This window comes from Phyllostomus hastatus, unplaced genomic scaffold (genome assembly GCF_019186645.2).
Source record: "Phyllostomus hastatus isolate PE091 unplaced genomic scaffold, TTU_PhHast_1.1 phas_scaffold_216, whole genome shotgun sequence".
Classification (NCBI taxonomy): Eukaryota; Metazoa; Chordata; class Mammalia; order Chiroptera; family Phyllostomidae; genus Phyllostomus; species Phyllostomus hastatus.
The window spans coordinates 15,778,437-15,792,367 of NW_025334018.1; the positions used below are offsets into that span (position 1 = coordinate 15,778,437).

At 62.0% G+C, this 13,931-nt stretch overlaps 1 protein-coding gene across 1 annotated transcript in view; it reads right to left on the reverse strand.

The window, feature by feature from the left end:
* Positions 1-5,511: 5,511 nt before the first annotated feature.
* The window catches only part of SLC6A17 (solute carrier family 6 member 17), a 43,615-nt gene continuing 35,195 nt past the window's right edge, over positions 5,512-13,931 (reverse strand). The window contains exons 8-12 of the mRNA XM_045817074.1: positions 13,605-13,797; positions 11,656-11,848; positions 11,303-11,462; positions 9,527-9,689; positions 5,512-9,238 (exon numbers count right to left, since the gene is read on the reverse strand). Coding sequence (XP_045673030.1) covers positions 8,870-9,238; positions 9,527-9,689; positions 11,303-11,462; positions 11,656-11,848; positions 13,605-13,797 — 1,078 coding nt within the window. The 3' untranslated portion in view covers positions 5,512-8,869. The remainder of the gene's footprint in view (positions 9,239-9,526; positions 9,690-11,302; positions 11,463-11,655; positions 11,849-13,604; positions 13,798-13,931) is intronic.

Genomic DNA, 13,931 nt, shown 5'->3' on the forward strand with positions numbered 1-13,931 from the left:
TGGCACGAGGGGCCCTTCCGAGCACCTGCAGCTTTTCCGCAGCCCCTCAGACAGGGCCCTTGTTCTCAGAGAGGAGGCTGGTCCCACCAGGGCAAGCTGGGGAGCCTGACATCAAAGCCATTGCCCCCCCACCCCACATGGAGCTTGGTGTGGGGCTCAGCCACTTCCAGGTGACGGGAAATCTCTCCTTTCTCTCTGCATGCGGTCTCTCCTTTGGACTCTGTTCGTCTGGAGGCTCCAGGCCCCGTAGCCAGCCCCGTGGCTGCCAGAGCCAGATCCTGTCCTGTCCTTTGCTACCCGCGCCTCCCTCCGCTGTCATTCTGGCTCCTGCCAGGGACCACCCCCTTCTCCCTCAGGTCTGGGTCCAGGAGCCGGCACCCTTTCCCGGCCTGCCCTGCTCCCCAGCCGGGTTAATTGAATTGCTTTATCGGCCATCATCACTGAGGGGAGGCTGGTAGGGCCCTGCCACTCCTGGATGGAGAAAGGGAGGGAGGTTGAGAGGAGGCTGCAAGCCTCTAGCTTGTTTATCAGTTCATGTAGCCCTGCCTCCCACCCCCTCCACCCCTCCCCCGCCCCCCTCCCCCCCAGCCTGTAGAGATGAGCAGGCTCCAGATCAAAGTGGAGAGCTTTCCCAGGAGGGGTCTGAGGAGGACCCAGCGGTGTAGACGACAGCCCAAGGGTCCTGTGGGCTCAGCTAGAATGGCTCTGCACCAGGGCTGAAGTCAGGGTTTGGGCTGCTGGGAAAATTTGCTTGAAGGTGTATCTGGGGCTCTGGGGGTCTCCAGGTGTGGCCTTTGATGGCCCAGTTCTTTAAGGGAAAGGACCAGAAGGGTGCGGGCCACAAACTCAGGCCTGGCCAGGACTCCAGGCTTGTGAACCATGGACTTGGAACCAATGGGCCAGAAGGGACCTGAGTGCCAGCTTGCAGGCACTGTCTTGGAGAGGGATTTCGGAGGAGCAACAGTGAGCTCTGGGAGACCAGGCTGGGCCTGGGCCTGGGTCGAGGGCAGAGCGCGACACAGGGGCCCACATGGCCTCTGCGTGTAGAACGGTGATCACGGGAGTCACACGGCCAAGGCCAGCCAAGGCCCTCCCTCTGGGAGGGACACCCAGAACCCCCCTTGCTCAAGGCAGCTGCGGTAGACACCCAGCCTGCATCCAGAGAAGGTGCACGCACACACAGGTCAGCGTGGGGCCCAGCTGGCGAGACTCGTTTGGCATGCAGCCTGCCTCCGTCTTCAGAAGTGCAGATTCCTCCCACCCGGGCTAAACTCCAGCAAAACTGGTTCATTTCATCAGCATAGTTAATTAGCCCTGATGGACCCGGTCCCCTCCAGCAGTGTCCTGGGGGAAGGGGAGGAAATTGTCTGGAGAGGCTGACCAAACTCGGGCTCCTCTGCGGTGCTCTCGAAGCCCGGGGACCCTCCCCTGCTCGGGCCAGCCTGGGAGGAATGAAGACCCCGTCCCCAGCCGCGCCCAGGCTGGGGAGCCGCAGGGCGGATCAGCACTGTATTCCACTCCGCCGCTCCTGTGCCTGGCACGGTGTAACCATAACAATGGTTGGTTTGCTGTTGAGGGACAGACGTCGTTTTCTCCTCACTTCCCGGGCTTCTTGCTGCAGGAGATGATGTAAGTCAAGAACGCAGTGGTGCGCCTGGCACCGGGGGCTATGAGCGTGGCAGGTCGTTCCGAGTCAGGTGGTGACTGCCACTAGGAGGCAGGGCGCTGCCTGGCCCTTCTCTGTGTGTTCTCAGTGACTGGCACAGACCTGGGCACTCAGAACACTCCGCTCGTGCCTGATGCGTGGACTTGATGAGGAGCGGGGCCGGGGAGCAGGGGAGAGCCCTTCCTGTTGGCAGCTTGCCATCCTGGAGGGAGCACAGGGCGGAGTCAAGAAACCCGGGGCTTTGACCCAGTGTCCCCCCTGCTTGGTTGTGGGAATTCTGGGTAGAACCCTTCCCTCTCTGGGCCTCAGTTTCCCCAACCGTTCTACGAGGGTGTTGGGCCAGGGAATCACTAAGGTATTGTGGTTACGATTGCTGTGAAGCAAATTATCCGCCCAGTTTCGTGGTGTAAACCCAGCAAGCATTTTATTTGGCTCATGGTTTTATGGGTCAGGAGGTTAGGGGGGCTCAGTTGGACCGTTCCATGCGGGTCCGTGAACGCTGGGAGGTCAGCTGGGCTGCATGCTCACTAGGCTGCGTCCACCAGGGCGCGTTCACCTGGCTGGCCGTCGATACTGGTGGTCGGCTTGGGTTTCAGCTGAAACTGTCGACCCAAGCACCTGCGAACACACAGCTTCTCCAGCATGGGCGGCCTCAGGGCAGCTGGCCTTGTTATGTGGCAGCTGGGTCCCCGCAGAACCTGTAACCCTTGAATACCTCCAAAGTCACAGAGCATCACTTCTGTTATAACGTGCTGGTCAGAGGAGGCATCTTTTTCTCCGATTCCAAGAGGGCGCGCCGTATTAGTGAGACCCCCCCACCCCACAGTCTGATACTTCCTTTCCTGGAAACAGTGCCTTCCCTTGCCTCTTTGCAGGGCTCCCTTGGGTTTGAGGCTGGAACCATTCTTTCTGAATAGCTCTGGGAGAAGTCTCCTTGCCTGGGGGACTTCTGGGTGACAAGCCTCCAGAAGGAAGCAGGCCATGGACTTACAGGTACAGGAAGGAAGTTCATGTTTAATGAGCACCTATTATGTTCCAGCTGGAAAGAATTCTACACTATATCCTGGAGTAGGTACTCCAGGAGTTCATTTTTTTTTCTCATACCATTTCTGCAGGAAAGAGATTTTTGTTGTCATTCTCCTTTTACATTAGAAAACGGAGGTTCAGAGAGTTAAGTGACGTGCCAAAGGTCGTGCAGCTGGGGACAAAGCCGTGACTCAAACCTGCCTTGTGGCCCCCACGTCTGGAGCACACGAGGCAGAGGGAGCCGGCTCCCCTGCCCACTGCTCGTGTTTCCTGTCCTCCCTGCCTGCTCCCTCCACCCGGGCCCCGACACAGCCACTCACCTCTCTCTGTGAGTGTCCCCATCCGGTGCCTCTAAGCTGACACCCCCTTAGGAGAAAGTACCCTCACAGGGGCTGATGACTGGGAGTCCCTAGCCCCCTGGAACAGACCCATCACATGGGCAGCCACAGATTCTTTGCCCCGCTTCCTCCCACCTACAAGTGGGCTCTCGCTGCCTTCCCATGAACCTGGGGCAGTAGCTGTGACCCACAGAACACAACTGAAGTGACACGGAGCCACTGTCAAGGCCCAGGCCTTAAGAAGTGGCAGCACCCACCTCCCGTCCCTTGATACGGTCTCTCTGAGCCACCACGGAAGAAGTCTGCCCCCGCCCCCCAGAGGAGAGCGATGTTGGAGCGGTCAGCGGTGGACGCGCCTCCGGAGACACGCCGAGGCCGGCCCTGCGGCGGTTCTCACCCACGTGCCAGCGTCTGCCCGAACATGCGTGAGGCTGCCCTCGGCCCTCTAGGCCAGCCCGCCTGCCGCTGAATGCCACCGAGTGACCTCAGCTGCCACTAGGGGAGTCACTCACAAGCTCTGCCTGAATCCCTCATGCGAAACCCCATGAGACGCGATAAAGCAGTTGTTTTAAGCCACTGGGATCTGGGGTAGCTGGATACATAGCAAGATGTGCCAGCTTGGTTCAACCCTCTCATTAGACCTACTTTACAGACCGGGAAACGTAAGCTCAGAGGCATCGAATAACTTGCTCTGGAGCTCCCAAGAAGCGGAAGGCCTGGCTGGCGTTTGAACTTGAACTTGGGAAGGCCAGCTCCACATCTCCCTCAAACCCAAGGCCTTGTTATACTGCTTCGTAGTGCACTTGTGCGTCCCTCCTGGCAGGAGGGTTGACATTTCAACCAAAACCTTTACTTTCAACCAGAGGGTTGAGTAAATTTTCCGGGAGTGATATTTGTAGCATCGAGACATTCCCCATGCGGGAGGCATGTGAGGAGATCGGGAGTCGGGAGCGGGGGAGGAGGGGTTCCCTTCCCCTCCCCACACTCCGAACGGTGGGGGATGATTCATCTCTCTTTGTGAGTCCATAGCTGGCACAGAGCCTGTCACAGCGGATGCTTAATAAATATTTGTTTAACGAATAAACTGGCCCACAAAGGCGTGAAGTGATGGAGTTGGGAGTGGACCAAGAGCTGGATAGAAAGGTTTTCCTGCCATCTGCTGGCTGTTCGTGGAACAGCACTGTCTTCTCCGGCCGGAGGAGGAAGTGGAAGGTGCCTGGGGGACTGGGCTGCGTGTGTCCGCCCAGGCAGCAGCATCCCACCCAGGCTGGAGAGGGCCCGGTGGGAGTGGGGGGGCCTTCCCCTCCCCCAGGAGCCAAATCTGCTTCTTCCACTGTCTGGGCTCCTTGCTGGAGAGGCAAGAAGCAGCACCTCCCCTTCCCACAACCCTTCCAGTACTTCATAAATACTTGAGATTGAAATTTGAGAAAGTAGGTAATGCGCCCTGGCTGGTGTAGCTCAGTGGATTGAGAGCGGGCTGAGAACCAAAGTGTTGCAGGTTCGATTCCCAGTCAGAGTACATGCCTGGGTTGCAGGCAATGACCCCCAGCAACCGCACATTGATGTTTCTCTCTCTCTCCCTCCCCTCCTCTAAAAATAAATACATAAAATCCTTTTTAAAAAGAGAGGAAGTAGGTAATGGCAAATCCAGTATTTCATCTTCACCTTGTGCTTGAAGAGAGGGGTGGGGCCGCTCACTCGCAGCTTAGAAGGTGGCTCGCTCCCATGAACCCTCAAGTCCCCTGCTGGCCCCTACCTGGCTCCCAGGCCTTCCCAGCCACCCCCCCCTCCACCCCTTCCCTGTGGGGGCCCCCACACACCGGAGTCCTGCAGAGCTGACAGGTATAGCCCTTCCTGGCAGCAAGGCGGGGCAGGAATTCCCCCCTCGAGGCCCTGTAAGTGGACACCAAACACCGTCCTTACATCGGACGCAAAAACCTGACAGCCAGCTGACCCTTGGACAACGCAGCCAAAAATGCAGGCGGGAGCAGGCTCTGTCTGTAGAACAGCACAGAACGGCCAGAGTCCGGCTTCCCCGCTGCACACAGACGGGAGGCTCTGCCTTCCCCCGAGCTGCTTCCCCCCGCCCCCCGCAGTCCAGTGAACTCACAGAAGTGAACCCCGCGGGCACAAGGGCCCGGCCGGCCGTGTATTCACTGGGAAAACCCGCATGTAAGTGGCGCCGTGCACTGAGAACCCCTGCTGCCCGAGGGCCGGCTGGGTCCGCCTCGGAGAGCCGGCTGTCTCAAACACCACACACAATGGCCGGCGTGGAGCCCCCGGAGCCCGGTGAGGCCCGCTGCAAGGACACCAGGACAGTTCCCAGGGGAGTGGGTCCATGTCCCTCCTCACTCTTCCCAAGTCCCCAGCCGGCCAGCCGCGCCCGCAGCTCCCACAGCCTCCCATCCACGCTCTCACCCCAACACTGCCCCCACCCCCACCCGGGCCGGTCAGAGAGGCAAGAGGGGGTTGGTAAGAACAGACACTTTATTGTACACCATGGGGGGAGCAGAGAGGAAGGAGGGGCTCCAGGGTGGCAATACCTCGTCCCCTCCCCTGGGCTGAGTGGTCTTGACCTACCCAGGGCTCCGGCCGGCCATGGGCACACGGACTCAAACCTGCACCAGGACCTAGGGATGCTCTCAGTGTGTACTCGGGTCTGTCCAAAGCGGCGCTTGGGATGAGGAGGGGCCCTGGGCGCCCTTCCGCAGCCCCAGTCACCAGGCCCCACCGATGGGGCAGCAGGCCCCCAGCTTCGGGGCCTAGCGGTCGCTCAGTGGGTCAGGTGCCTTCCAACCTGCCTGTCTCTCCTCTTCTCCACCGTGGGGACCGCTCTGGGGGCAGTGGCAGGGGTGCAGCTGTAAGGACAGGCGGAAGGGCACCCCAGCCCGGAATACTGCAGGCCTGCCCAGGGTCCGGGACCATCCAGCCCCCCGTCCCCAGCCCCTCGGCTTCCCCTTGCACTAGTGCAGGGACCATCTCTACAGATTTATGGCCGAAGGGCAAGACCAGCCTCACTGGCATCGACCTGTGCGCCCTGCCTGTCCAGACCCACCTGGGCTTCCAGCTGCCTCAGCCGAGACGGCTCCCTGAGCACTACGCTGGTGATCGGGCCACAGGGCAGGGAGCAGGGGAGTCTCGGGCACGCCCTGCCCTGGAGCCCACCGTCTCCCGTGGGTGCTGCGGGACAGCACCACAGCCAGGGCTGGCGGGGACCCCGCACAGGAATGTGGTGCTGCCTCCTGCTCCCCTGGGAAACCTGGGGCTGGGTCGCACCTCGTCAAAGGCCCCACCTGCCCTGGACCGGCCCCGCCTCCAGCCCCCCGAGGCCTGGGCGAAGGTGTGCGTGCCAGCAGCCCGGGGGCCGGGCGCACGCAGCTCCCTTCTGAACTCGGTCGGGACTGTCCCAGAGACACATGCAGGGCCAGGTGCTGTGAGAGGCCTTCCCGGGGCCGCACCACCCTAAGGAGCCCGGGATTTTCCTCGGGACGAGGAACTTGGGACTCTGGTGGAGACAGCAGGAGGCTGACTGGAAAATAAATGCGGGGGCTCCCCTGGCCTCAGCAGGTCCCGCCTTCCCGGCAGTGCGAAGGCAACAGGTCCCGGCAAGGAACGCCCGCCTTGCCCAGGCAGGGAGCTTCCGGCAGGCTGGCCCCGAGGCCTGACTGAGAGGAGCAGGGGGAGGTGAGGAGGGCGGCGGGGTCTTCGGGGGCACGGTGAACACCGGGGTCCACAAGTCAGCACCCTACACGCAGCCACACGCACGTAGGCGCACACGCTACACACGCACACGCGCGCGCACACACACACACGCACGCAAGCTCCAAGCCCTACGGCTAACACAGCAGACACAGCCGGGACAGGCCAGGCGCGCCCCCAGCCCGCAGGACCGAGCGGCTGCCCCGCTCAGTCCCCGAGGCAGGCTGGTGGGCTGGGGCCTGGCCTAGCCACAAGCTACAAAATTAAAAATATATTAGATATACAATGAAAATAGATCTGTACAGCATTGAGGATGGAGAGAGTCCGCCAGCCGCAGGATACTATCGGGGTTGTCATTGACAGCACGGACACCCCCATGTCCAGACTGACTACACAACAGAAGTGGGGTACACGGAGGAGGATGTATAGTGGGGTATCTCTCCTGGGGCCTGGCCTCTCCTGTTGCTAAATCGGCTGGGACTGGGCTTGGGGCCACGGAAGGGGTGCTGCCGGGCGAGGGGGCCTGAGGCGGGACGTTGTGCTCCAAAGGCTGGGGTCTCTGGGGAGACCTGGGTCTCTCCTCTCCCCTCAGGTCAGGGAGGTGGGTGGGGCTGAGAGGGCCAGAAGTGGGGGGAGGGAGGGAGGGGTGGGTAAGGAAAATGGTGGGATGGGGGATGGCTCCCCAGGCAAGGGAGTGGGCAAGGGACTATGGAGGGAAGGAGGGAACCCTGGGTCTAGTCTGTCCCCACCCCAAGTGACCCAGAACCCTCTGTCCAGGTGCCCAGGCCTAGGATGTGGCCTGTTCCCTCCCTTCCCGCCACAGCTCTCCAGAGGTTCGCTGTGCCAGCCAGTCTACCCTCCCTCCTACCTTCCATCCTCCACCCCCACCTCCCTACTCATCCATCACCCATCCACCCACCAATCCACCTGCCCATCCATCACCCATCCATCCATCCATCACTCATCCATCCATCCATCACCCAACCATCACCCACTCGTCTATCCATCCTTCCATTGGTCCATCCGTCCCTCCCAGCCTTACTCTGAGGGCAGCCATACTCCAGGGTCAGCCAGAAGGTAAGAGTTGGGGTGGGGAATGCTGGGGGGCTGCACCCCAGGACAGAGACCCAGCACGCCCCACCCCGGGCAACCTGCAGGGTCCACAGCAATGCCTGTGGCCCTGGTCAACGTGGGCCAGGTGGCTTGGGAAAGGTTCCCGGGGCGTCTGTCCACGACAGGCACCCGGGGAGCTGTGCTCACACAACAGAGGGTGAGGGACGGCCCAGAGGGGCAGAGGAATTCTCTTTGCCCAGGTGTCGGGTGTCCTGGGCGTGGGCCCCAGAACCCCAGGGACCCCGTTCCAGGGGAGAAGCTGCCGCTAGAGAGAGAGTAGGGGCCCCGGGGGAGTGAGGGGATGTGCTTTGCAGCCGTGCTGCCCACCGTCTGAGTTGTGCTGTGGGCACGTGTGCTCTGGAAACCTCGGGGGAAAGCAGGGGCCGCCACTCTGGGCTCCAGGTTGGGGGTGGGGGTGGGGAGGGGACAGGGAGACGGCGAAGCCCTCACGGAGGTAGGCAGGCTCCGGCCTCGTCATCACCCGCCCAGGCAGAACCCAGGACACCAGAGATCGCACCTGGAGCTGGGGGTAGGGGCGCCCCCTTACCCCTCTGCTGTCGGGGCACCATGTGCCCCACACCACCCCGCGCCTGAGCCCCGGGTGCAGACACGCCTGCCCCATCTCCAGCCTTCAGTCCGGCAGCCTCTGGGGCACCCCAACCCTGCCCGCAGCCTGCCTGTCGCCTGCACCACCGCCCGGCAGCACAGAGGGACTCCGAGACCTCAGAACTGTAGGCAGCAGGTTAGGGGGAGGGGAAGAGGGCGAAGTGACCCCAAAAGTGGTCACTTGGAGTTTCCCCTGTGCTGGGAATCAGAACTTCAGGATTATTCCAATTACGTGGCCACCATCTGGGGAGATCTCAGAGGCTTAGATGGTGCGGCCCCCACCCAGGTCTGGGGAGCAGAATCAGCTGGGACTGGGGTGGGGGAAGAGTCAGGGTGGACCCCTCTCTGGGGAGGGGAGAACAGGCTGGGGCGGGGGCTGGCTGGGTGTGGAGGGGAGGCGGGCGGTGCTGGGGACCGGCGGTCACAGCTCTGACTCGGGGGTGCTGGCCAGGAGGTAGCCGCTCCCATAGCGTCCGTTGGGGTCCCCGCCGGGCTCCAGGGGCGATGTGCTGCCGGGCCCCAGGTAGGAGCGGTGCGTGGGCATGGGGGAGGGCGCCTCGCTGGGCACCTTGTTGAGGATGAAGCGGGTCTCGTCGTTCTCCTCCAGGTTGGAGATGTCCTTCATCATGCGGCCCTTCTTGTAGGACACGGAGAGGGTGTTGGAGCCGTCGGACAGCAGGTGGAAGTGCCGCAGGACGAACACCACGGGGATGGGCAGGGTCGCCACCAGGATGAGGATGATCAGGAGGGCCATGGCCCAGTTGGGGAAATACAGGTAGCGCTCGGCAGCCTGGGGGCAGACGGGGGGGGGGGGCCGCTGCCTCACAGGGCACGCTGCCCCACAGGGCACGCTGCCCCAGCCTCTTCCCGCCCTCTCCAGCTGCCCCACCCACTGGCCCGCCCCTGCAGGGGTCCTTACTTAAGTTAGCTGGTCACCTGCGTCCCGGTCTCTACACTTGTACAAGGGAAGGGTGATGTCACTCCCCACACACGGGGACAAAACACGGGTTAGAGAGACGGGATCGGTGCACTAACCCTCCTGACCCTCCGTCCTGAGGGTCCCGGCGGCCACCCTCACCTCCTCTTTGATCCAGGCGCTGTAGCCCGGGGGCGTGACCCCCAGCTGGATGACGCTGGCCGTGGTGAGCACGGCCATGCACAGGGGAGACACGAACTTCCACATGTAGAAATAGAAGCGGTAGGGCCGGAAGCCCAGCATCTCCGTCAGCTCCTGCATGAACCTGCCAGGGGCGGCAGAGGGCCCAGAGGTCGTGGCCTGTTCCTCCAGTTGTATTCCTCCAGAGCCGCTTCCTCCAGGAAGCCTTCCCTGACCACTCCATCCCTCCCAGGCTCTCCCATTCTTTGTCTTCAAGGCTCCTGGTGTATTATCTGTGGCCCCGCTGGCCTCTGGGCAGGCTCTGCCGCCTTCCTCTAACCTCCTCTGACCACATCAAGTCACAGCCCACCCAAGGCTACCTACCATACAACCCATGGGGCACACCAGAGGGCTGTGTGCTCTGGGCGCCCCCACCCCCCCCCACTCACAATGGCCTGGCTCTAGACTCCCCCTGCTGGAATAGAGGTGGCAGGGCACCTTCCCCAGTGTCCAGAAGGCTCTCTGACTCAGGGGTTTCTCACTACCCCGCCAGTGGGTGGAATTCTGGGGGGCCAGCTGGCTGTGCCCAGGAATGGCGTTAAAACATCACCTTTACCTCAATAATACCTCACTGCGATATCACATTTCATTTCTATTATAAATGCAAGCAACCACGGCAGTATTAACAGCACCTGGGACTCTGCCAGTAACAGATTAAACCTCAGATATTTCCCTATCACATCGCGGTGGAAATTACCTGCACATATCACTGGTTCTCATCGCTCATTTAAAGTTGCCACTGTTATTAGACCCACAGCTAGATCTCGCAACTTAATGCGGTAAAAATGAAGTACACAAATATTACATCTCTGGTTTTCAACAGTGTGCTAATTTTCAATAAATCGAGTTACCTGCACAATACTACACATTTTATCATATGCATTTAAAAATAACGTTCTGAGAAGGGGCTCACGAGTCAGCGCCTTCCAGAAGTGCGTCCCAGCCCTGGCTCGAGGGTTGTTCCCCGCCTTCTCACGGGGCCCCCCCGCCCCGCACCCTCCCAGAGGTGGGCGGCTCTCTCAGGGACGGGGAGAGAGCCTGGTTCTAAGGCCAGGTCCAGACATCAGGGGAGGGTCAGGCTGAGGGGGCCAGTGGAGCCCTGGCCTTCAGCAAGGGAGAGGGGCCCAGTCCTGGGGCCTTCTGGGGGTACTGTTTGGTCCTTACATGAGGAATGAGGCCGGGGTGGACAGTGAGCACAGGTCTGCCCCAGGCTCAGGCCACGAGACCCCATCCCTTCTCATTGCTGAATCCCCTTACCCACCAGACCCCCAGCTCGGGCCCCAGCCACAGCCCGCCTCTCACCCCTGTGCAAACAGCCTTAAAGCCGTGAGTCGGGCTGCTGGAGTCTACCAGCGCTTGGGAGGCAGGGGCCCCTCGCACACCCACTAGGCGCCTCAGCTTCAGAAAGTCCTGAGCAGTCGGCACCCAGGAGAGGTGCTGTGGTCACTGCAGGCAGTGGAGGGTGGCGTCAGGGCCTGAGCCCGGGAGACGCATGCCCTCAGCCTGGCTCTGCCTCTCACCAGCCAGGGTGCCTCCCTCTGGGCCTCAGTTTCGCTAAAGGACCCCTGAGAGCACCTTCGGCTCTGTGACCCCCTGCCCACTCACAGCAGCCTTGGGAACACGGCACTCTCGGGGGAGCCACGCTTGCTGGGACAGACCCCTCCTCCTGTCCACACCCCTCCCCCACGGCCCCCTTACTTCTTGGTTCCATAGATCCAGGCCACGGCGATGTTCTCGAGGATGACAATGAGGGTGAGCGGCAGGGTGGCCGAGTAGTCGTCAAACATGGTGACAAAGTAGTTTCCGGAGCGCTGGACGAACAACAGCCCCACGAAGAATGCAAAGACACAGCAGCCCACTACAGAGAGCCGGGAGGCCGGTGTGGGGGCAGAGGTGCAGGTGGGCGGGGCCCGGGGGTCTCAGGGGCGCCCAGGCCCCTCCCATCACACCGCTCCCTCCAGCAGGCCCCGCCCCGTGGGTCAGGAGTGACTCTGTCAGAGCCACAGCCCCGCCGCTGTCCCTGGGGCCGCCCGCAGGCCAGGAGCAGTTACCTGTGAACATCTCCTTGGGCACCTTGAAGGTGTCGATGATGGGCGTGGTGATGCCGGCCATGGTCCCGATCATGCTGCCCAGGCCCAGGTTGATGAGCATCAGGAAGAACATGACGGACCAGAACGGGGACGCGGGGAAGTGCGTCATGGCCTCGGTGAAGGCGATGAAGGCCAGGCCTGTGCCCTGCACGGACTGGGGGGGGGGGGGGCGGGGCGGGGGCGGGGCTTCGTGAGGGCCGGGCCCGCGTCCGCCCTGCAGCGGCGGGCTTCACCACCTCTGTCTGCCCTCAGAGCTTCAGGACTTTCCCAGGGGTCCCCACCCCCACTAGGTCCAGCTGCTTTGGCCGGTGTGTCTCAGATTTGAGTGGGCATCAGAATCCATCCCCCCAAAGGTAGTAAAACACCAACCGACTCAAGAGTTCAGCTGCGGGGCCTAGAACCCTCCAGCTGTGGCAGGACCCCAGTTGATTCAGACGAAGATGCCCCCTTTTAGAAACACACTCAGCTCAAGGCACTCCTCCTCTAAGAAGTCCTCCCAGATTGCTCCCAGCTCTGGTCTCCAGGCCTCAATGGCGTGATCTCAGCCGCAGCTGCCCCACGGGATCACAGTGGGGCCTTTAAAAACACCTGCGCCTAGGTCTCACCCCAGGGACAACGATCGGATTGGTCTGGGAGTAAAGCTGGGCATCCAGGTATCACAGAGCCCCCAGCTGGCTCAGACGGGCAGCCAGGTAGAGAACCCCAGCACTGATGCTTGGGCCCCGCTCTGGGGGTGACTGACCACACCTGCCCACTGACCGACCCCACCTCCCCGTGGTCCTGTGACGTCCCGTGGCCGCGGGAGCAGCTCCCCACGGTGTGAGTGTGCAGTGTTGTCGTGTGGGTGTGGTCAAAGGGGAAGCACCGGAAACACTGCTGCGGTCCTGGCTTTGTTCCAAGGACCAGGCCTCGCCCGTGAGAACGGGGCGGGGTGCTAGGGGGAGGGGCAGGTCCTGGAGGCTGCTGGTCACCTGGGGGAGAGACAGGCAGGGGTCCCCGGACAGAGCCCCTGTGCTCATGCTCACACGGGAACAGGTCAGGGGGACGGGGTGCAGCTCCCCCAGTGCTCCGGTGGTGCCTGGAGGGGCCAGCTGACTTAACGTGGAGCTCGGGTGTCCACGGGGGTGTCACCATCCCTACCCTCCCCGGCAAGGGCAAGGGGAGCTGGCTCTGCCCCCTGTGAGCACCAGCCAGGTCCCGGAACCTGTGGGCACGTTTCTCTCCTGTTCCCACTTCTCACGAACAGTCGTTGGGAAAGCTTCCAGTTGTACAAACAGGGATAGAACGGGGTGTCTGAACCCGGGCCTGGGCATTAATGAGGGAGTGGCACCCCCATGCCCTACCCCAGGGTCTGAGGGCCCTGGTGGCCATGGGCGCCAGAGTGGGCAGTGGGGACAGCTGGGGGAGGTGGCAGAAGCATCAAGGGGTGACTCAGCACTTGGCGGCTTGAACCCTGGGACCCCTACTGACTAGGTGACCCTGACCGAGCTGCCATTGCAGGCTCCTCACCCCCAACACTGGGACAATACTAACTCCTGACTCTGGGCACATCTCGAGCGCCGGAGGGGACAGACAGCAAAGGGCAGGCGCTGCTACGAACCGTTGTTTTCTGTCTGCCGTGTGCAAGGCACTGTCCTCAGTGTGTGACACGTGGCAGTGACCGGTGCACAGGAAGCCCACTCAATAAACGTGAGAGTCGGTCGTCCCACACGCTCCCTGTGACTGCTGTGACGAGTATGCCAGCCTCGTTCCCTCACCGAGACTCAGCCCACCTCAGGGCAGGGGTTTGAGCTGACACCGTCCCCTCCCCTTGTCTGGACACGCAGGAGGCCCTGCGCATCAGGTACACGAATGAGCCCCACGGCCCGTCCGCCTCCCAGCCCGCTCGGGAGGGGCAGCCTGTCCCGCACCTTGTCCAGCTCGTCCTCCAGCAGGCAGGGGTCGAGGCCCAGGGCTGGGAAACGGTCCTCCTTCACAGTCATGATGACCTTGTACATCTCCGCGTAGTCCTTGGTGGTCAGGTGGGAGAAATTCACATGGGGAGGGATGAGGTCCCGGCTCAGGACGTTGGTGTGGAGGTACCCCAGGATTTTCTCAGCATTCCTGCAGCAAAAAGGGGGGGGGGGAGGACCCAGGAAAAAGGCAGCGGTGAGCTCGATCCTGGGGGCACCTCCCCGGCAGGACCTCCCTCCGCCTGGCCATCAACACAGATATCTGTGACACCTCGTGGTCCAGGG